General features: G+C 36.2%; 1 protein-coding gene across 9 annotated transcripts in view; it reads left to right on the top strand.

Annotated features, from left to right (window-relative positions):
* Kmt2c (lysine methyltransferase 2C) overlaps window positions 1-23,741 on the top strand; it is a 213,338-nt gene that overhangs the window by 64,989 nt on the left and 124,608 nt on the right. For all 9 annotated transcript variants that reach the window (XM_085691120.2, XM_085691118.2, XM_085691116.2 and 6 more), the window contains exons 3-6: window positions 2,886-3,024; window positions 9,045-9,242; window positions 12,832-12,980; window positions 14,159-14,268. In XM_085691120.2, coding sequence (XP_085547246.2) covers window positions 2,886-3,024; window positions 9,045-9,242; window positions 12,832-12,980; window positions 14,159-14,268 — 596 coding nt within the window. The remainder of the gene's footprint in view (window positions 1-2,885; window positions 3,025-9,044; window positions 9,243-12,831; window positions 12,981-14,158; window positions 14,269-23,741) is intronic.

The raw sequence follows: 23,741 nt of genomic DNA, 5'->3' as shown, positions 1-23,741 counted from the left end.
GCTTCAGGTTCTAGTCATGGCAGAGATTGATATAACATAAAAAGGATCAGCTGCTTTCATTTTAAAATCCTATTGTTAGTGTCTCATGGTCAGATAAACAAACCACTTAGTTTTATTTTTTTTCTTATGCTAGCTAGTTTCCTGTTCCTGAGATTAATGTCTGTGTTAACTTGAGTGTGAATCAGACTGCTGCGATAGAAACTTCAAATACACAACAGTTGGTTATATAAAATTCATTTTGTTTTATGTAGTATGAAAAATTTCTTTCTCCCACCCCCCTTCTATCCCCCCCCCACTCTCTCTTGCCCCTCTTTTATATCCCTCCCACTCTCCCTCTCCAGTGCCACAGTATTCAGAGGACAATTTTTGGGGTCTTTTTTTGTGTTGCACCTTTATGTGGGTTCTGGGATTGAATGCAGGTTAGTAGGCTTGTATACCAAGGCCTTTATACCCCAAGATATCTCACCTGACCCATTTAGTGTTTTGATCCTGAAAGGTTGTGCTTGATGAGACTTCATTACTCTCAGTGTGGTTGCTTATGAACCTAGATTTCTTCCATTCTTTTTTCTGTGCCATCTCTTGGAGTGTAGCTCTCATTGGCAGCTTTGTGGCTTGGGTTAGCTGTTAGGTCTGTTTTAGTCCACAGGAAAGAGAAACAAAAATTTTCTATCATCTTTATACAATGGAGAAATGACACAGTTAGTTGTTTCCAGTCTTGTGACTTGCTAAGTAACTATCATGCTTGGTTGTGGAGGTCTCTGGTTGATTCAGTACCCACTTTGCACATTTATTTATTTGTTTTTTTTGACAGAACTTTGTGCAGTATCATGTACATCTTTCAAGTTCTTTACATACTTTGAGGCTATATACTTAATTGGGGGTGTGTCCGTGTATTTCCACTCATTTGTGATGTCATCTAGTCATGGGTTCATTTATTGCATAGAAATTTATAATTGTAATTGCATTTTTAAGTCTCTTTATATTAGATATAAGTATATACTTTGTTGAGTTGATGCTGGGTATTTTACATGAAAATTGTAGGATACACATGATACCTTGATTAATAAGCCTCATCAGAACAATGGCCATTTTTTTTCTCATCCATTATTAAAAAGGCACTTGTGTCTTCATGACACCAATTTTATTAGATAGAACTTATATACTTTTTATAAATAATAGTTTTCAGAATTACTTATTTTTTCTCTCCCAAATGCTTCCCTAAAGTTCATGTTGACTTTAGGTGATACTCATCATAAAAAATAGGAAAATAAAATTGAATACTGGTATGAGAGGTGAGAGTTGAAGTTTCAAGTAAAATTTATTGTTCAAGCTGCTAAGACAGTCATATCTAGTGTGCCATAAAGTATGGTCTGGGATATTGGTGAGGAGCTAGTGCTGTATATGTAACTTAAAGGTTATTAAGCCCAGAGGAGATTGTTGAAACCTGGATAATAATTAAGTTCTTCAGGCAGAGAGCTGTATTTGCATTTGGGAGCGAAAAAAATCTGAAAAAAAGTAGACTATTAAATATTTTATTCATTTTTGGCTTTCTTTCCTCCATCCCTTCCTTCCTCCCTTCCTCCTTCCTCCCTCTTTTTTTCTCTTTCTCTCCCTGTCTTTTAGATATTTTATTCATTTATGGTTCCCTCCCTCCCTCCCTCCCTCCCTCCTTCCTTCCCTCCTTCCTTCCCTCCCTCCCTCCCTTTCTTTTTGTATTAAGCTTATAGTCCAGGCTGTCTTGAAACACTAAATCATGGGATAGCTTAGAACCCACCATCCTCTTGACTTAGCCTCTCAAGAGTTGTGCTTTACCATCTTGTGACACCTTATGTGACTCAGCTATTTGATCTTCATGAACAGTTTTATGAAGCATATGGAGAAGCATAGTTTGACAGAAGAATAAAAGAGAAATGCCCTTCATATAGTATTTAAATAGCCAGGAGCTGGTTAGATTGGTGTTTGAGATATAGTCTGCATGTGTATTTGTTTAGAGATGTGTAGGAGGGCCTAAACAAATTTCCAATTAGAAAACAAGGATTTACTTAAGAATGTAGAATTGTGTCAGAAACATTAGTGGAGGAGGAGTGTCTCTTTATTCTGGTAATGAAAGACAGTGGATATATTTTTATTTGAAGAGAAGAGTATTATTGGGGTAGGTGTGTTTTAAAAGCCTTACAGGAGCTGGAGAGATAGCTCAGTGGTTAAGAGTACTTGTTGCTCTTGCAGAACCTGAGTTTCATTTTCAGCACCCTATATAATGGGTTATAGCCATCTATAACTGCAGTCTTGGGGATCCAGCTCCCTTTTCCAGCCTCCTAGGGTACTGAATGCGTGTGGTACACATACATACATGCAGGCAAAACACCCATGTACATTTAAAAGGCAGCAGTTATTAGGCTGCCTACTGAAAAATATGTGTAAGGTTTCTGAAGTTACAGCCCTGAGGAGAATTTTAAAGGGCAGCAGAATCAAGGAGCAGTCTCTTTAAGAATTTAGCTTTTAGAATGACGAGTAGCTAGGATGCACAGTGATTGTTTCAAATTAGTAGTTTCAATTTATAAAATGTGAATAAACTTAAGAAATGAACTACACTGAAATACATTTAATTTATAGATCACGTTTTAAAATCTTGAAAATATTCCAAACAGTTGTTTTTAGTGTGAAACTTAAGTTATACTGTGGGCTTAAGGCACAGTGAACTATGGTTTAAATTATGTTGCTGATTATTTTTCAGTAGCAAACTCACAATAACTGTGTATATAGACTTTGCTATTTGTGTTGTCATTTATTTTATTCTTTTCCCATTACTGTTTATGATTTGTAGTTAAGTTCTTCAGTGATTAAACACAAAATGACTCTATATTTTCTTGTTTACTGTAAAACAGAAATCAAAGAACAATCTGTGGAAGAGGATGCTGAAGCAGAAGTGGATAGCAGCAAACAGCCAGTCTCAGCTGTTCAGCGGTCTGTGTCTGAGGAATCTGCAAACTCCCTGGTCTCTATTGGTGTAGAAGCCAAATTCAGGTTAGACAACGATGAGAACTGGATTAGAGACGGCTGATGGGGAAAGGGTAGTAAATTGATTCTAGAGATAACGGAGAGAGATGGGACTTAGTATCTGGATGGCATTTATCATTTTAGTAGCTTTAAGTTTGACACCCTTGTGTAGTTGGCATAGAAGTTGGCTCTGCTACGGACTTTTGTGATTGGAAAGCAGGGAGTACACTAGATGGTGCTCTAGCCATTCTAGATAATTTTTTAAAAAAGTTTTTCGAGACGGGGTTTCTATATATAGACTTGGCTTTCTTGGAACTGATTTTGGAGACCAGGTTGGCCTCGAACTCACAGAGATCCACCTACCTCTTACAAAATACTATATCTATCTATATATCTATAGTGTGTGTGTGTGTGTGTGTGTGTGTGTGTGTGTGTGTGTGATTTTACTCTTTTTTTTTTTTGGCTTTTTTGAGGGGCTTACCACCACTTAGCTCCCAAATAAAGCACACAGAGAGGCTTATTCTTAGTTATAAATGCCCGGCCTTAGCTTGGCTTGTTTCTAGCCAGCTTGTCTTATGTTATCCCGGCCTCCTTTTGCCTCTGGTCTTTATCTTTCTTACTTCTGTATATTTTACTTTCCTTCTTATTTCATGGTCGGCTAGGTGGCTGGCCCAATATCCTCCTCTCCTTGTTCTCGTCTTGCTCCTCATTTTTCCTTCTGTTCAACTCTGCCTGCCAGCCTTGCCTATTCTTGCTCCTACCTTGCTATTGGCCGTTCATCTCTTTATTAGGACCATTAGGTGTTTTAGACAGTCACAGTTAACACAGTTTTGCAAATGCAACATGAACAAAAGTCATACACCTGAAAATAATACCCCCCCCACTTGTTCTTACCACCTCTTCATTCTTTAAGAAGCACCCCTCTCCACACATAATAAGTTGTAACAACAAATTAAAAGTTAAAAACGGGATCGAAGAAGATTTGTACACATGTCCTCCTGCACATGAAACAAGCAAATAAATAAATGAAGTAATGCTAAAAGTGGGGCTTTGTTTTTGTTTTTAAAGACAGGGCCTTATTATGTAGCTTTGGTGGCCTGGAATTCACCATGTACAAAAGGCTAGCTTCAAATTTGCAGAAATTTGCTGTCTCTGTCTCTTGAAGGTATGAAACACCACACTTGACACAATAAAGGTTTTTTATTTATGATAAAAAATACTTTTTAAAGAATTAAACATGGGATATTATAACTTGTTAGTATGTAATTCAACTTTCATATCTTCCATTTTTGGGGGGTTCTGTTTTGAAGTCCTCAATAAGACTATGAAAGTAATAGTTAATTTTCAGTATTTTCAGCTTCTTAAAATGCTATCATTGTTTTGCTTTTAGCAGACCTTCCTCCTCATTCTGTCCTCTGTTGAATCTCGTGAATATGGCTCACCTTTGTATTTTGAGGGTTGTTGAGTCTCCTATCTTTTTTTTTTGTATTTCTTCGTTGAATGAAAGTACATTCAACCTAATAGCCTTTTGTGTTTATGAACCATAAATTTACATTTCCAGTGAGACTGTATTACTGTAATCCAAGCTCTTCCGTCTGTCTAGTGTACATTTCCATATAGCGGTATATTAGATACTTCATTCATAGTGTGCCGTAAACTACTCTCCATTCCTCTGTCCTTGATCTGCTTCTCCCTCTGGCTTCCACATTTCAACAAATAGTGCCAGTATTTACCATGTTGCTTATGTGTTGGTCCTTGGTTCATCTCTTCTTTGTAGTTCTTAATTGGCTGGCCCACTTAACCTCCTATCATTTTGATTTGATCTGTTGTTTTGGTTGAATCTATTGTTTTTAAGAGACTGTAATTATCTTTTTACTTGCTTTCTTCTCATTACCTTTTCATAATGTAGTTTAGTTTTTAAAAATTATTGTCAAATGTAAGTTAGAGCTGTTCTTCACTAAGTTTAATAGCTACTATATTTAAATATGACACTTTAGTTGTATTTAGCATTTCAGGTCCTATTTGTTTCTGTAAGGCATGGTCTAACCCTGGTGGTCTGTCTTCAGATTCATCTCCCACTGTTCCTTAATGCACCCTATGCAGTTTTTGTCCTAGTTCTTTAGGATTTTTGTGTTGTCTGTCATATTAGTTGCCCTTTGAAAGACTCCTCCCTAACTACCTGCTAACTGTAGTAATTTCTGAATTCTTTAACTTCATTGTGAATCTAGGTGTAGGTAGAGAATACGGGTTATTTGTTATACTTAGTTTACTTCCCCCAATATTTTGAGCACTTTAAATATTTTCAAATAGAAGATTAGTACTTTTACAAATTTCAGATCTTATAATGAAGTCCTTAATCAATTTTGAATTGAATTTTTATGTGGTATGAGATAGGTTTTATTTTTCTGTATATAGCTCTCCAGTTTTCCCAACACTGATCATTGAAGACTGTCCATTTCCTCATTGTGTCCTCTTGCCATTTCCTGCAAAGATTGATTGATGTGAGGGTTTATTTCTCAGATTCCTATTTGCTCCATTGATGTTACATAGTTTTATCATCACTTTATAATGTGCTTTGAAGTTAGAGGATGTGATGCTTTTTAAAGAGAGCTTATTCTCTTCTCCCCTCCTTTGTCATCGTGCTTTGGGGGTCTCTGTATGTATCCCTTGCCAGCAAGGAATTTGTAATCCTCCAGTTTCAGCTTTCTGAGTGTTAGGATTACAGATAAGTGTACTGTATATTTAGGTTTGTTCCCTATGATTAGGATTTTTTTTCCTTACATGTTTGTAGTTCCAGGTGTATAAATCTTTTATTACTTGCATAAATTTATATGCAGCTATTTCTTTGTTGGCTGTTGTGATTGGGAGTATTTTCTAGTTTTTCAAATAGCTCTTCATTAGCATACAGAAACACTACTCTTTATGTTTTGTAATTTGACAGAATATTTTTCAGTTTTAACAATTTTAATGAACCTTCAGAGTTTTGAATAAAAATATTAGTTTGTCATCAGCAAATAAAAGTAATTTTGCTTCTCTTAAAATGTATTTTATTTATTTCTGTTTCAGGCTTGGTTAGCTTAGAATTTCTGCCATTATGTTAAAAAGAAATAGTGATAGTAAACGTTCATTATTTTTTTATTTATTTCTCTTCATTCTAGGAAACTTGTTTGCACTTTGTCAACTTTGTTCTCCCAGAGCTTTTATATAGTGGTATATTTTATTTGTGTTTTAATAAGTAAAGCTTGCTTGAAGATCAGAGGGCAAAGCAGCCATACTTGCCAGCCATACATACAGGCCAGGGAGTGGTGGCACACACATTTAATCCCAGGATTTGGGAGGCAGATTTCTGTGAGTTTAAGACCATCCTGGGCTACACAAGATTGAATCTGTCTAAAAGAGAAATATAGCTTACAAGGTGATCCCGGCATTTAGGATCACATACCTTTAATCCCAGCTCTAGGGAGGTGGAGACAGGAGTGATGTTGCTGGACAGAGAGAGGAATATAAAGAGGGAAGGGACAGGAACTCAGTGGAATGGGGAATCAGGTTGGTGAAGAGCATTGTAGGATCATCCTTTGTTTGTCTGAGCCTTGGCAGGGATAAGATCTCTCTAGTGGCTTGGCTGCTTTGCTTTTCTGATCTTCAGCTTGAACCCCAGTATCTGTTGGGTTTTTATTATTTGTGCTACATATTTATTTATTGATTGAGTGATTGACTTGTTTTACCAACACCCCCCCCCCCCATGTGTTTAATTTGAATAGCCTAGAACTTTCTCTGTAAACCAGGTTGGCCTTAAACTCACAGAGATCCACCTGCCTCTGCCTCTGCCTCCTGAATGCTTAGATTAAAGACATGCACCTTCACCACCTGGTGACCAGAGATATTTTTAAGAAATTTGAGTTCTGATTTTTTTTTTTTTTTTGGGGTTGTGGTGAGGTCTTTATCCAATAATCTCTGTTTTTTTTCTTTTTATCTCTAATCTGTTTTCTTTTAAACATTTTTTAAAAATTTTATGTACGTGAGTGTTTTGTGTGCATGCATGTATGTATGCCGTTTGTGTACCATGGATGGTTGTGAGCTTCTTTGTGGGTGCTGGCAACTAAACTCAAGTTCCCTGAATAGAACAATCAGTGCTCTTAACCACTGAACCCTTTCTCTAGCTCCTACTCTTCTTTTAATGTTCTGTCACTATACTCATTTAAATTCAAATGACCTCTTTTGTAGAAAACACTTAAACTTTTGATTTCTCTAAGTTTGTAACTGCTTTTTGGTTAGAATTTTAGCTTCATTTACAAAACTTTCATTGTGTTTTACTATCAGTGTACTGATATCACATACTTTTTAACAATGAAAGAAAATATTCCAAAAAGAGATAACATATTACATTGAAACTTCTAATGTATTAGAAATGATCAATAGTATACAGATAGTCTCCTTTAGTCAAAATGCAAATAAAGTTTATAAAGTATGTGTGTACCCAGACATGGTGCAATGTACCTTTAGTCCTCAGACCAGGAAGCAGAGTCTGCATAGTGAGTTCAGGTCAGCCATGGCTACATAGTGTGACCCTCTGCCTTACACACAATAGTGTTTGTGTGGTGGTTACAAGCATCCATGCATGCGTATTTATTATAAGAAATATATTGTGGAGAAGCAGTCTTTTTATCTCCTGTAAGGATCTCTTTTATTAAGTGTTAGTGGTTTCTTTTTAAATTTAATAGACTAACTTTGAGAATAGCGCTTTTATTGGAAATTGGAGTAGATAGTTCAGAATGTTCCTGTTTCTACATTCTTGCTTGTCTGCAGTAGTTTAGTATTGTGCAGTAGTATGGTCTGTTTGTTGCAGTTAATATATCAGTAATTTTACATTTTTTAAACTGAAGCTTTTAGTTCACATTATGATCTTGATGAGATAGAATTTATTGGTCTTCACAGATGTTTAATGTCATGTGTCTGCTATAACATCCTCATAGAAATTAGCCTCTCAGTCTTAAAGTCTTTATTTCTTCCTGTTTATCCTGCTAATCTTCCAAATACATTAACATTAATTTTTTCTCTGATTTTTCTTCATATATATTATGGTGTGGTACATATAACATGCATAGAGGATGTTTTTAACAACTAAATAAAAGTTGTTAGCATAGGCCTTATAAAGTCCAAATATGTGGTTGTCGGATTAAATACTTAGGCTTTCTTTAGAGATGGATATTTAGATTTAATACTTAGGTTTTATTTTGAGATGGCTGAGTCAATAAAGTGCTTGCCATGCAAGTGTGAGGACCTGAGTTTGAATCAGGAACGCACATAAGGCTGGATGTTGTAGCACACCATTCTATAATCCCAGTGCTCCTATGGGAGATAGAGATAGGACTATCCCTGGCAACTGGCTGATAGTTAACTGGTATACACATTAGACCCTATCTCAAACAAGGTTGAAGGCAAAGAACAGTACCTTAGATTGTCCGCTGACTTCCACATGCACCATATGTCATGCTCATGCTACTGTTCTCATGAGAATGGACATGTATGCTTATACATCGAAACCCACAAAAATTTTTGTAAAAAGTGATGCTGGGTTTGGGCATAGTTCAGTGCTAGAACACTTGTATATCTTGTGTGTAAAACTCTGGGTTTGCTCCTCAGTACTGCAATAATAAATAGATGATTAAAACCACCCGAAAGGGTCTAGAAAAGGTGGCTCGGTGATTAAAATTCCTTACTGCTCTTTCAGAGGATTCAACTTCAGTTCCTAATACCAATGTTGGGTGGTTTTACAACTGCTTGTAACTCCAGCTCCAGGAGATCCAATTCCCTTTTCTGACATCCATGGGACCCTTCATACACATTTCAGATACATACATGTGAACCAAAAATTAATCTTTGAAAGAAATCATACTATAGAAAAGTAGAATTGCAAATATATAATTGCTATTTATTTCAGTTGTTTTTATGGTATAATCACAATGTAGATTATGGATATATAGTTAAAATTTAGTTTAAAATATAATTAAGGTCATTGCATAAATCTACTTTTCATTTTTTGCCAGTGAACAACTCTGTGCTTTTTGTTATTGTGGGGAGAAAAGTTCCTTAGGACAAGGAGACTTAAAACAATTCAGAGTAACACCTGGACTTGTCTTACCCTGGAAAGATCAACCTTGTAACAAGAGCATCGATGACAACAGCAGCCGGACCTGTGAGAAAATACAGAACTCAGCTCCACAAAAGCAAAGAGGAAAGAGAAAGTAAGAAATTTTGAACTTAAATTGTTGAAGGAGAAATGACCTCTAGCTTATTTTCTCTGGGTCTTTTCCGTTTACAGTTGAGATTGTTGCTGTTGAACAGTTTTATAGTTTACACACTCATTGTATTTACACTGTCTCATTTACCACTAACACAGCAAACAGTGACTTTCTAAATTTTTTTATTTTACATGTTATGAAAATTGATGTGGTGACACGAGTTAACCTGGAAGAAAAGTGTAATAAAGGTCATATAAGCCAGAAGGGTGCTCACAGGATTTACACATGGGAGGAAGATAGAACATACCAAAGTAATTCTTCCCTTCTTTCTACCAGCTTATGTTTGTAAGAGTGCAGTGTTGTACCCCAACCAGAATTTTCGGCACTTCTTGTCTTGTCATTCTTTCATTTATTTTTCTTTCATTCTCAGTTTAGTAGTGTATGCTTTGGAGCCTATTTAGCTTATAACCTCTCATAATTATATTTATGTCACCTCCCTCTTTGCCTTTCCTTCTTTTCCACCCCTGTCATAGAAGATACTATTTTAAAAAAAGTATGCATAGCCATTTTTGTATCTTTTTCATAGACACAGAAACACATTATAGTTACCTAAAACTCTTGTGGAATGTGCTTTTAAATTTTTTTTTCAGTTGTGTATTAAGGTCATTTTAATATGTGGACTTGATAGTCAAGAGAATAGAAAGTTTCTGTAATTAATGGAAAAATAAGTTAAAATTAATTTGTCTTCAGCTGGGCAGCGGTGGCACAGGCCTTTAATCCCAGTACTCGGGAGGCAGAGGCAGGTAGATCTCTGTGAGTTCGAGACCAACCTGGTCTACAAGAGCTAGCTCCAGGACAGGCACTGAAACTACAGGGAAACCCTGTCTCCAAAAACAAAAAACAAAAAACAAAAAAAAAAGTTTACTTGAGAGTCTGGAGAGATGTCTCAGTAGTTAAAAGCCTTTGTTGCTCTTGTGGAAGGCCAGACTTGGTTCTCTACATTTAGATTAAATGGCTCACTGCCGCCAATAAGGAACTCCAGGGTTTACTACGCCCTATTTTAGCTTCCGGGGCACCCGCATACATACACTGGTGTACACACACACACACACACACCTTTAAAAATTAATTTTGGGGCTGGAGAAATAGCTCACTTGTTAAGAGCACTTACTGCTGACTTAAATAGCACCCAGATTCTATACCCAGCACCCATGTGGCAGCTTGCAACTTCAGTTTAAGGAGATTAGGTGCCCTCTTGTTTTGTACAGGTTTGCATACACTTGTGTGTAAACATATACCCAGGCATACACACAATTAAAAAAAACTTTAAAAATTAATTTAGCTTGGAATGCTAACCAACTCTGTACGTTGAGGGTGACAATAAAATTTTCTAAGAATCTCTTTGGCCTTTATGGAAATTTAAGTGTTAAAGAACTGTCATGCTATACTCATCATTTACAGTTGGTGCTAGTACTTGAAAACTCAAAGTGGAAAGAGAAACAGTAACAAAGATTTATTTCTTTCAAGAATTTGAAGGTGGAACAATTTAGGAAAGTCAAAAGCATTTTATTTGTGGTTAACAGTTTTTCTACTTTCAAGCTAGATCATGTATAAGAGCCTTATTTTTGCTATCAACTGAATTCTCACGTGTTACTAAAATATTATCAAAAGTCCAGCAAGCTTATAACATCAGTAGTTAGCAAATATAATGGAATAAGTCAGGCTATTTCTTGTTTTTCTGTGTTCTGTCTTGAATAATGGCAATTATAACATTATTTTATTGGAAATTAAATTGAGCATTATTTATAAGTGATTTTCATTAATTTTTAATAAAAAAATTTATGAGCTTAGATAATTTTATAAAAATAGTTATAGCTTAATGAAACTTGTATGTAATTAGCACTTACTAAGTTTATTAAGTAATGATAAGAAGTTGATTAGTGTATACTGAGAATTTTGACAATCTTGTAAGGGAAAGCTGGTTTAATTTGGCTTAGTAATGATTTAAAATATTTACAAAATGTATGTCACTAATGAAATATAAATAACTAATTAATTTTTATTTTTTAATCTAATCTTTTTTTGTGACAAAGACTCACTATGTAGCAAGGCTTATCTGGAAACTTGTGTAGACCTGGGTGACGTCAAATTCACAGAGATCTATCTACCTTTGTTTTAAAGTTTTGGGCTTAAATATGTGGGTTTCTGCTCCTGGCCTTAAGCATATTTGGTAAAAGTAGTTTTTTAGCATGGTCCTTAATCTAATTAAGGGTACTTTTAATCTTTTCTTTCCTAGCTTGAAAATTTGTGGCTATTTCAATTCACTTTTCATTAAATTTTTTTAAAAATTATTTTTAATTATGTATCTGTATGTGTGTTATAGGCAGTTGTCAGTTGCTTGATGTGGGCGCTGGGACCTGAATCTAGATAGCATGTGTTCTTGTAGCTTACCTCTCCAGCTTCTCTTGATCTCTTTTCTAAACTGGACCGCTGTCATCTTTAGAGTTGACATTGACACCGGACATGTTTATGTGTACATGAGACTGCTTTCATACTTGAATGCTGAATTTGACCAAGCTTTTGGATAGGAACTGATTAGTTGTAGCTTGCTTAGTCATCCCATTGTTTTGTTTGTTTATTTATTTATTTGGTTGAGAGTACTGGCTGCTCTTACAGAGGTTCTGAGTTCAATTCCCAGCAACCACATGGTGGCTCACAACCATCTACAATAGGCTCTAATGCTCTCTTCTGACATGCAGGTATACATGCAGAGCACTTGTACATAAAATTATAAATAAATTTAAAAAATTAAATTATATATTTCTCTTGCCATTACTGCATGCTTATTTTCCATATTTAATGTTGAACACAAGCATTGTCTTTATTTATCAAATGATTTTAAGTTATAGCTAAAGTGTTAAGACTTGCCAGACCACAAGTCTTCCATGTGATAAAACACCCAGTTCAACATTCTTCTTTACTTTTATCTCCTATGCTCTCTTTCTTATTCTCTATGCCTTTAATGTCTATTTTGCTTTTAGTTTGTAAGTTACAGTCCTGAGATTACTTCAGCATCACTTATAGACCAGTGGTTGGCCGTCAGAAAGCTACAGCTCACATGTTCCCGTCCTTCCCCCCCCCCCTTTCACACTCAAATGGGCTTTTGTTTTCCCTGGAAAATAGTATATTTGCAAATAAAGTTATCTGCCATGTTAAGATAATGCATGGTAAAAGTTTCTCATGTTTTATAAGTGAGACTTAAAAAAATATCTTTCATTGTATTTTTAAAAACACGGTTCCTGGATAGAATGAGTTACTTTTAAAACTTATATTAAGGAATGGAAAAAATGAATTTATAACTGTAATTGTCATTTCTTATAATTGGGAGAGATTTTCTGTTGCTTACATGAAATAGTGTAATACCACCTTTAATATTGTGAATAATAAGAACAGACTAATTCTTGAAAGTTTGTCATTGTAAACTGATAATTAAAACTATTTGCCATACTTTGTACTCACTATGATAAAATCAAATGATTTTTCCAGTAGTTTTTCCACAGCTTTTATCTTACTTAAGTAATTTTCTTTTCAGAGAACGATCTCCCCAGCAGAATATAGTTTCTTGTGTAAGTGTAAGCACCCAGACATCCTCTGAGGATCAAGCTGGCAAGTTATGGGATGAACTCAGTCTGGTTGGCCTTCCAGATGCCCTTGATGTCCAAGCTCTATTTGATTCTACAGGTAGGGGGCTTCTCTGCTGTTGCAGCTTCCACTTGTTTCTAGAAGCATTTATATATTGGTGTTTACTCAATAGTAAATTCTAGAAATAAATAAGATCGTATTACAAAAAATGACATAATTAAGTTTGCTTGATTATGCATTTTATTATCATAGGTATTTGACAGTTGAAAGAGAAAACTTGAAAGAGCTATGTGAAACTTAGGGAACATTTTAGGCTAGGCCTCTTGCCAGTGAAAGTGAAGTACAAGTCTTTGCCTCCAGTGGTTTACTATAGTATTATGATGATCCGCAGGATATGGTGCTGTTGCAGATTTTAGCCAATCTCTTTCTTCTTGCAGTTCACCTGATGGTTGATGGTAGGCCAGATGTTGTAGATGAGTGTTCTTGCATGCAATTGAGAGAAGTAGAAGTATAGATGCTGTTAATTTTTCATATACCCTTATCATCAACTTCATATTATTTTATATAAAGATACGGAATAAAACAGTGTTTAAATAAAATGACTAAGTGAATTTTGCTTGTGGAAAAATGATTACTAATTCAAAATTTCTATATACATCAGAATCACCTGGAAGGCTTGTTAAACTGTAGCACAAAACCTATTGATTTTGTGGATCTCAATTATGTACTGGAATTCTCCATTCCTGAAAGGTTCTCAAATAAGTACTCTGAGTTCCAAGTCACAGTCTGGGCCAGTTTGAGAAATGCTGCAGCCAGCGCAGCCTGGATAGCCAAGACTGGTGGGGGGTGCCGGGATTGAGACACGGAGGCTTCTTTTCAGGTGGAATAACAGCAACCTTTATTTTGCCCAGCAACCTTTTATATCTCTTCTCCTTCTTTGGAGACCCACCGGCCAGAAAGAACACAAACATCTTTGTCAATTACAGACCACAAGGAAATTCCCCTGCCGGTCAGGGAGAATTAGGGCAGCTGGATCACAACAGAGAAAGGCTACTTTGATATTTGCACATTTTGATTTGTTTGTTTGGTTTTTTGAGATAATTCTTATTCTATAGTTCTCATTATCCTAGAACTCACATAACTCTATAGCCTGGCTGGCCTGGAGTGGATCCTCCTACCTCAGCCTCCTTAGTACTGAGATTACTGCCATGTGCTACCATACCCAAATTGCAGTAATACCTTCAGTGTTTATTAATTTGTTCCTTTTTCTATTTTAGGCACTTGCTGGGCTCATCATCGATGTGTGGAGTGGTCACTGGGAATATGCCAAATGGAAGAACCATTATTAGTGAACGTGGACAAAGCTGTTGTCTCAGGGAGCACAGAAGTGAGTAGAAGAAACAAATCTTTAAGCCACATTTTTTTTGTTTGTTTGTTCTGGTTTTGTTTTGTTTTTGATAGCTTAATATGTAATGGAAGATAATCTTGAATATCTGATCCTGTGGCTTTTCCTCTTCAGTATTTATATGGTGCTATGGATAGAATCCAGGGCTTCATACATCCTAGACCTGTCCTACAATAATCTAACATTTATCCAAAGATAAAATTTCATTGAGAAGAATTATTTATTAAATGTGTATTATAACTCAAAGTACAGAATTGATAATTATACCAAGGGTAGTTTGTATAAGATTTTTCAGTTAACTTAAAACCTCACATTTAAATATAAAAATGATCCATTTTAGAAATAGGAATTACTAATTGCATTTATGTGTCCATATAGCTATTTGTTTGTTTATTTACTTAATTAGAGACTGTCTCTTTCTAGGTAGTCCTGGGTGGAACTCACTATATGTAGACCAAGATGGTCTTGACCTAATTGAGTTCCCCTGCCTCTGCCTTTAAGTATTGGGATTAAAGGTGTGTGCCTCTATGCCTTGCTGCATAGCGAGGTCGGTCGGTCGGTCGGTCGGTCGGTCGGTCGGTCGGTCGGTCGGTCTGTCTGTCTGTCTATCCATCTATCTCTCTGATCATCCATCTGTCCATCCATCAATTTTTCAGACACAGTTACTCTGTGTAGCTCTGGTTGCCCTGAAACTTACTTTGCAGACCAGGCCGGTCTCAAACTTAGAGATCCACCTGTTTATGCATCCTAAGTGCTGGGATTAAAGGTGTGTTTTAACTGCCAGACACATGTAGTGACTTTTAAAGACCAACTTTTTTATAAAGTTTTAAAATAAGACCCTGACTTTAGTCCACAATATGGAAGAACTATGTTTAGCACTTTAAATGCTTATGAAAATATTCTTTTTCATTCCATTTGTCAATGGCAATATTTAAAGTAATATGCACACACTTTTTGGGCAATATTTAAAGTAATATGCACACACTCTGTTGTTTTTCAGAGCATTACTTATTGTTGAATGATCTCAAGAATAAATGCAACAGCTACTTTCCATTTGTGAAGGCAGCAAATCCTGAAGCTATCCTTGTCAACTATAAATTCCTTTTGCTTTTGGATGAATAAATATAGAAGTGACATAGCCTTTTGAAAACAACATGAAAGCTAGAACTGTATGTGCTTTAATAAGTAAGGTGTTCAGAACTATAGCTGAGGAAAAGACTTATTGTCTCAGTTGCTTTACTCAAATTATCAAGACCTAATGATTGTTAATTTAAGAATAGTCTGGAGACACCAACTTGTAGTTCCATTTACTTAGTAGGCTTAGGTAGGAAGATTGCAAATTCAGGCCCAGTTTGACTTCATAGTGAATTCAAAGCCAATTTGGTAATCAACTTAGTGTGGTCTTATCTCAGAATTAAAAGTGAAAGGGGACTGAGGCTTATAGTTCAGCTGCAGAATGCTTCCCTAGTATTTGAAAGGTCCTGCCTTCTACTCCCAGTATCTCTTGACACTCTTCACCCACCAAGCCAGAGTGCTTGTTTTAGAAAGTTTATGTTACATTAGTTTACTGCATAATAGTACATTGCTTAGTGTGAACATACTTAGATAACTAGATTATGATTGTGATGAATGAGTCAGCATCATTTCTTTTGTTAAGACTTTAATTTTGGTTTATTTCATAACATTGAATAAATTATAAGGAAGGCAACGATAAAACACTGAGATGATCTGCTGTTGTGTTAGGGCCAGTGGCATCAATAAAACTCATAGGGATATTTAAGTTTTATTACATTTACTTAGTTATTTAGTTTGTCCTTGAATTGGTGATTAGAGGACAACTTGGAGTTATTTCTCTCCTTCCACTGTGTGTCCCAAGGATGGAATTCAGCCATAAGGCCTTGAAAGACAACAAACACCTAAACCCACTGAACCAACTCACTGGCCCTCATAATGTTTATAATTACAATATATAATGATAATGTATAGATATACATAAGTTTGTATGCAATAAAGAGATTCCATTTTTCTTAGAGGGTAGTTAAAACTCGCTTTACCCTATTTGGATGGAAAGTATACCATGTATGTTGTTCTTTAAATGATTATTGATTAATATTTAGAGTGACATTTTGAGATCAGTGTTATGCCCTGTTTTCACTGAGGGGGTGGGGTAAGAGGATTCATATTTTTTTGAGACCTGCATTCTTTCTGTTGTTATCTAGGTGTTAATCCTCAGTAGCTTTGACCAAACATGATAAAAAGCTTATAAAATACTTAGGTGGTGAGGTGGTCATAGGGGAGCCATTGCCAGTGATGTCAAACCTTTACATTAGATTCAGTCATTCAAAACTTAAGGTAGTCAGAGTGTTATTGCTGTTTGTATTGTTCCCTGAAGTGTTCCATAGAACACGGTGTTTAATTATTCTAAGTTATAGTGGTATATAAGTACTCTAAGGTTTATGCAAAGGATCTTTGTAACTTTGCATAGTAAACATAATGCCCAGGATACTTTACTTTGTCTGTATTTTTCAGAAACAAGTTCTTTAATTCTTAAACAAGCTCTATTTGAATCTGTTATCTATGACCAATTATCTTTTTTTAAAAATTACATTTTACTTTGTGTGCCTCTGTGTGTGTGCTTGTATGAAAGTGTATGTGTGAAGGCGTGCAATTACCTTGTACTGTACTCAGCAGTCTGAGGACAAGCTGAGGGAGTTGTTTTCTTCTTCTATCATGTGTGTAATAGTTACTTTCTTGACAGCAGACACCCTCACCTCCTGAGCTATCTTAGCAACTTCTCTACTACCAGTTCTTATTGACTACCCTTGACTTAAGCCCTATAAAAAAGTAAGGATTTTTTTTAAAATTTCATTTATTTTGCTTGTGGGTGTGCCCGAGACACACAGCATGCCCGAGAAAGTTAGAGGACAATTTGTGTGAAAAGGTTCCCTTTCTTCACCTCTTTGGCCAGGGAATTGAACTCAAGTCATTAAGCTTGGTGACAGGAGCCTTTCCTTGTTGAGCTATTTAATAAATGACTGGCCAAATTTAAAATTATTTTAGCTTATTAACATTTTAAAGAGATGTGTTGCTGGGCAGTTGTGGCACACGCCTTTAATCCCTACACTCGGGAAGCAGAGGCAGGCAGATCTTTGAGTTTGTAGAGCCTGGTCTACAAGAGATAGTGCCAGGATAGGCTCCTAAGCTACAGAGAAACACTGTCTCACAAAACCAAACCAAACCAAAACAAAAAACCCAAAAAACAAACAAGAAATGTGTTTGGGAATTTTGTCTGCTTTTATGTCTGTATATCAAGATCCCCTGGAATTAGAGTGTGCCACATGAATCCTGGAAACCAAACTTCTGCCCTCTACAAGAGCAGTATTTGCTCTTAACCACTGAGCTACCTCTTCAGCCTCCATGTATTTATTTTGGAACAAGGTCTCTCTGTGTAGTCCTGGCTCTCTAGGAGCTCACTATGTAGATCGAGCAGCCTCAAACTGGTAGAGATCCTTCTTCTAGGTGTGTGCTACTATGTCTGGCCTCCAAACCACGTTGACTATATTATGTCTTTCAACAACATCTTAAAGATTCTATTTTCCTCTTTGATTCTTGTTTAAGTTTCTTGTGTTTCTGTCTTGAAATTTACTAACCTTGTCCATAATTTCTAATCTTTTGATCATCTCCAATATACTTTTTGTAGTATGTTTTAATTTCTGGAAATTTGTTAACCCTTTGAGCGCAGGGAATACATTTATAATTACAATTTCAATATCCTTCCTAATTTAAACATCTGTGTCAACTCTGTATTTTTTTAAATTGAATTTTCTCAATAGTTTAGTTATTTTCTGCTTCTTTTTAAACAGATAATCTTTATTTATAGATTTTGTTGGGTGCTTATTTTTTTGAGCTTTACTTGGATATAATGTAAATTATTTAGATAATTATACACTATCCATACTCCCAGTGCCTTTGTAGCCTGGTCTGTACAGATGTAGGACTGACATTAATCATTGCTTTCCCTGGAGGCATTTTTCAATACATTAAAAAACAAAAATTAGCTGGGCGGTGGTGGCGCATACCTTTAATCCCAGCACTTAGGAGGCAGAGGAAGGCGTATTTCTGAGTTCGAGGCCAGCCTGCTTACAAGAGCTAGTTCCAGGACAGGCTCCAAAGCTACAGAGAAACCCTGTCTTGAAAAACAAACAAAACCCAAAAATGCAAAAACAAAAATTAAGAGATTGAAATTCTGAATGCTGAAAAGGGATTTGGGATTTAGGCCATCTAAAGAGTTGGAAAGACAAAGAAGTTCAGTCCTTATATACTATAAGACTTATATATTTAAAATTACATTTATCTATTTGTGCATGTATATATTATTTGTGGTCATGTGTGTGTGTTTGTTCACTAAAAAGTATGTGGTAGAGCCCAGAGGATTAAACTCAAGGCTTTATAGAAATGCTTTTACTGGGGGCTGGAGAGATGGTTCAGCGGTTAACAGCATTATTGCCTACTCTTCCAAAGATCCTGAGTTCAGTTCCCAGCAACCACATGGTGGCTCACAACCATCTGAAATGAGATCTGATGCCCTCTGCTGGCCTGCAGGCAGACACACAGACAGAAGATTGTATACATAATAAATAAATAAATATTAAACAAAAAAAGAAATGCTTTTACTGCTTAGCCATCATCCTCCCACCCATGACCAATACTTTTATTTGGGGACTCTGAGGTCAACAACTTAAAGCTTCTTTCTAAATTCTGTACTTTGGGTAATTAGCCAATGGTATTTACATTTTACATATTTAAGGAAAATGAGTAATATTTCATAGTAAGAAAATCCTATGAAATTCAAAATTCTAAAAATTAATGGAGGGAAGTAACAATCGTACCAACTTATTTACATGTTATGTGAGGTTTATGCTGTATTTGTAGTGAAGTTGTTGCTGCAGAGATCATAGGCATTTTGAATTCCTGTTCAGCAGATTGTTAATCATAGTTACAGTTTGTGAGTTTTTGATTGTCTTGACCTTAAAAAAGAGCTAATGTATGGCAGTCAGGTTAAAAAAGCAAAAAGAAAAAACAAACATTTTTGTAGTGTTTGTGTGGCATTTTGGAATATTTTATTTATTTATTACTATCACTTTTTAAGTCACAAATCACATTATACTTACTATGCTGTGACATTTATTATTATTTTTAAAGGATATTATTATACATCCCAGACTGACTTAAACTGGGTATGTACAAACAGGAATATCTTGAACTTCTGATCCTCCTGTCACCTAGAGTGCTGGTACTAAAAGTGTGGCTTGGCATATGCCTGGCTTATACAGTGCTAACCATCTCACTCAGGACCTTGTACATGTGGGACAGCAGTATAATAACTCTTGACCAGCAGTGTATGCTTCTTTTGTATACTAAAACTCCTGAATGTAGTTACCAGTTTCAACAAATTTTTGATTGGTGCATTTAGGTTTTTTCTTACTTAAAATCATCTATATGCATAGATAATTTGAGTTCTTCCTTTTTAGTTTGTTTCTCTTTCTGGATTGCTCTTGCTAAAATTTTGACCATATTAAATAGGCATCCTCTTCTCTCTTTCTCTCTCTCTCTCTCTCTCTCTCTCTCTCTCTCTCTCTCTCTCTCTTTCTCTCTCTCTCTTTTTAGTTTGGTTTTTTTTGAGAGAGGGTTTCTGTGTGTAGCCCAGGCTGTGCTGTAACTCACTTTGTACACCAGGCTGGAATTAAAAGTGTACACCATCGTAACCACCAAAGTGAGGCATGTGTTCTCTCTCTCTACTGATTTCCCCAGGCCTGTACATGCCTCCTCTAATATCCTCTAATAAACTTCCTGTGTGTGTGTGTGTGTGTGCCTGTGAAGTAGTGAGTTCCCCACCACCAGAAACATTCAAGAAGAGGATGATGAAGTGTGCTCTGGAAGAGGTGTCTGTACTGTGTGTGTGTTTTTTTCCCCCAGCTTTTTTTGCCTTTAAAATGAACCCACTATTTCATTGGTTTTATGTGTATTTTTATTTACTTATTTCCTGGGCTTTGTAACAGTTTCTTTCTACTTTTCATTTTTTTTCTTGTTTATCCATCTCCTTGAGGTGCATTTTTAGGTTGTTTGAGATAGCTCTTTCTCCATCCCACTTCACCCCCTCCCTCCGTGTGTGTGTGTGTGTGTGTGTGTGTGTGTGTGTGTGTGTGTGTGTGAGAGAGAGAGAGAGAGAGAGAGAGAGCGAGAGAGAGAGAGAGAGAGAGAGAGAGAGCGAGCGAGCATGTGTGTGTGAGCGTGTGCTTGCCATAAGTGTACAGGTACCAGATACCCTGGAGCTGGAGTTACATAGCTGTTTGTAAGTCACCTGAAGTGGTTGCTGGGAATTAGGCCCTTTGCGTGACCAAGCACAATTTCTCTAGCTCCATGAAGTACATCTGTTTGTTTTGTTTTGTTTTTGTTTTTGTTTTCTCAAATTTTGTTTTAGTTTTCCTTTGTTTTAGTAATTTAATTTTTATTTTAATGTCTTCCATTATTCATTGGTCTTCTATAACCATTGTTTAATTCCATGTAGTTGTATGTTTTCAATGAGTCTTCCTGTTGATTTCTTAGTTATAATCTGCTGTTGCTTAAGAAAGATACATGATGTATTTGTAGTTTTTTTTAATTATTGAGATTTGGCTTGTGATCTGACATGTGATTGATACCAGAATATATTGTATTCAGTATATACTTGTGTTCTTTGTGTCTTTTTCACATTTATATGTGGTATGAGTTTGTTTATGTTTGTTAGTTTATGTGTGTGTACATTTATCTGTCTTCCTCTCCTCTGCTCCCCTCCCCTCCCTTTCTTCTTCCCTCCTCTCTTCTCCTCTTGGGGCTTTGCCTACCTTCCTCTCCCTTCTCCGCTTCCTTTTCTTCCGCCCACTCCCTATCTATCTAATCTATCTATGCCAATTTAAAGCTTCTGATTGGTGAACTCAATATATTTTCATCCAAAGTTATTACTGGTTAGGGTAGAATTCCTTCTGTGCTTTTGGTTTTTGTGCTTCATGTTGTTTCTTTTCTACCTTTCAGTAGTTTTCTTTTATGGAAGTAGTTGATTTTCTTTTCTTTGTGTATCATTTCTAGTGAGTTTTACATATTGTATTAGGTATTGAGTGTTATATATTGTGTGTTTTCATGATGGCACCTACTGTCTTTTTGTTTATTTCTTCTCCTTTTTAAAAACTTATGATTTTGAGGAAAAAAATCTTTCTTTTTTGGAACAGGATTTCTTTATGTAGCCATAGCTGACCTAGAACTAGCTCTGTAGGCCAGGCTGACTTTTAGCTCTCAGAGATCCTCCTGCCTCTGCCTAATGAGTGTGGCTTCTCTTTTTGTTTCCAATTAGGACTTGCTTAGACATTTTTCACAGGTCTAGTCAGTCATATGGTGACTTTTGTTAGTTTCTATCTGATTATGAAACATTATTTGTCTCTTGAATTAAAAGCATTGTTATTCCAGTTCTGTGAAGAATGTCACTGGAATTTTGATGCAGATTGCATTAAATTTATAGGCCACTTTTGACGATATTGCCAATGTCACAGTAGAATTCTGCAATTGCATAAGCATGGTGCTTTTTCTTGGGGAGAAAAAGAGAGCTTGGCTCTCCCCTTTACACAGCTGCCCCTGCAGCTCTCACCGTGGGACTGCAGTGAGTAGACTGACTTTAGGTTCTGTGATTTGTTCTTTGGTATCTGGCCTCCAGATTAGCTCAACCTTACGCAATAGCACTCTGATACTTGGAGAACAAGAAAGCTGACCTTCTTTTGATTGTGCTGGAGTAGTCATAATCTCACAAACATCTCCTGCTGCCACTTTACTCTAGAAAGTTCTGATGTATTTTTCTGAAGATTGTGGGTTTTCAACTCTTACTTCACTAAATAGGTTTAGGAGCCTTGTTCATTTTCTTCTGTTGGGATATTCTATATGAATATTGGTTCAATCAGTATGAATCCTATGACTTACAGTCTTTGTTCATTCTCTGCCTGCCTCTTTTTTTCTTTCCTTCCTTTCTCTTTTCTACTTTCCTCAACACACTTTTTCATAAATTTCAGGCATTCTTTTCTTTTTAGTGGTTTATTCTTTTGTGGTTGCTCTGGCTTGTATTTTTTTGTTTGAGTGGTCAAAGTTCTCAATTTCAGCATTTCTTTTGTTCCTTCTTACTTAGTTGTCCACTAGTGTTGTGGATTTCTTTTCTCACTTTGCTATATTATATATCTATTTTTTTCTTGCATCTTATGAGTTTCTCTCATGTTTGTTTTGAGTCCTTCAGGCATTTAATAGATTTCTTCCCCATGGAGATCTGTTGCTGGAGAATTAATGTGTTCCTTTGGAGGTATTGTACTACATTTCTTGCATGTCTTTTTCTTTTCCAGTTATTTTGCTAGTATTCTCTGTCCTGTTTCTTGTGATGCTCCTTGATGTCTTCACATCTCCCATTTGTTGTGATAGTTGTTGATCCCATTTTGAGGCATAGCGTGTACAGGAAAATGCTTTTTTGTTTAGGTGAGATCTAGGGTGCTAGTTGAGTAGGTTCTTTGGTTATAGATGAGTTCAAAAGTGTAACCTCCTTTTTCTCCTTGTAATCAATGTTAGCATCTCAGTAGTCTAGTAGCCATGAAGGTAATTAATTGTAAGAATTTTCAAGAGATATGGGCTTGCAAAAGAGTGTGTCCTCAGGTCCTTTTGAATATAGTTCCAGTGACATTGGCCTATTTATGCATAAGCTGTCCTTGTGTAGCAGGATATGGAGAGAAGTGACTCTGGGGTCCTTCAACCCAAACTTAATAGATACTTGGATCTGTCGTGCCAGAATTATCATGGTTCTGAACTAATAATATGTAGAGGATTTTGTTTACAATAATTGTAGCTCTAACACCGTGGGTTGCTGCAATGTCCTTCCCTGGATACAAGTCACACTTGGATATTCAGTGCTTGTAGCTGTGGTTCTGGGGCTAGAATATGTTGGCGGGACTGTCCTCAGGTGCAGTGTGGGATGGATCATAGGATCAGCTGTTGCTTGTGATTGCTGGTAATTCTCAATTTGAACCAGGAGGTCAATTAAGTAGTTCCTTATTTTTATAGGATGAATGTATGTGATACCAGGACAGGACAACCATTTTTCTCATGCTTCCAAAGCCAAATGAGTTCTTCTCTAAGTCACAAGGGACTGTGGTAGGAAATGGAGTATTTTCAACTTAAGCCCCAAGGCAGTTGGCCTTGGGAGGAGACCTTTGTTTAATCTCTCATTGAAAGTACAGGTGGCACTATGGTTTACAGTTCAGGTAATGATTGATCCTGAAACTGAACCCTGCTGCATAGGAGGCACATAAACCTTCAGTAGACACTTGGTGCTATAGGTACTACCTCTGGTTCCTGATAGTGTCTGACAGATAGTAGTAGCTTTTGCTGCAGAT

Source organism: Myodes glareolus, chromosome 6 (assembly GCF_982192425.1).
Source record: "Myodes glareolus chromosome 6, mMyoGla1.1, whole genome shotgun sequence".
In the NCBI taxonomy this organism is placed as follows: domain Eukaryota; kingdom Metazoa; phylum Chordata; class Mammalia; order Rodentia; family Cricetidae; genus Myodes; species Myodes glareolus.
The sequence above is the reverse complement of the archived record's forward strand: the minus strand, read 5'-3'. Positions and strand labels throughout refer to the sequence as shown.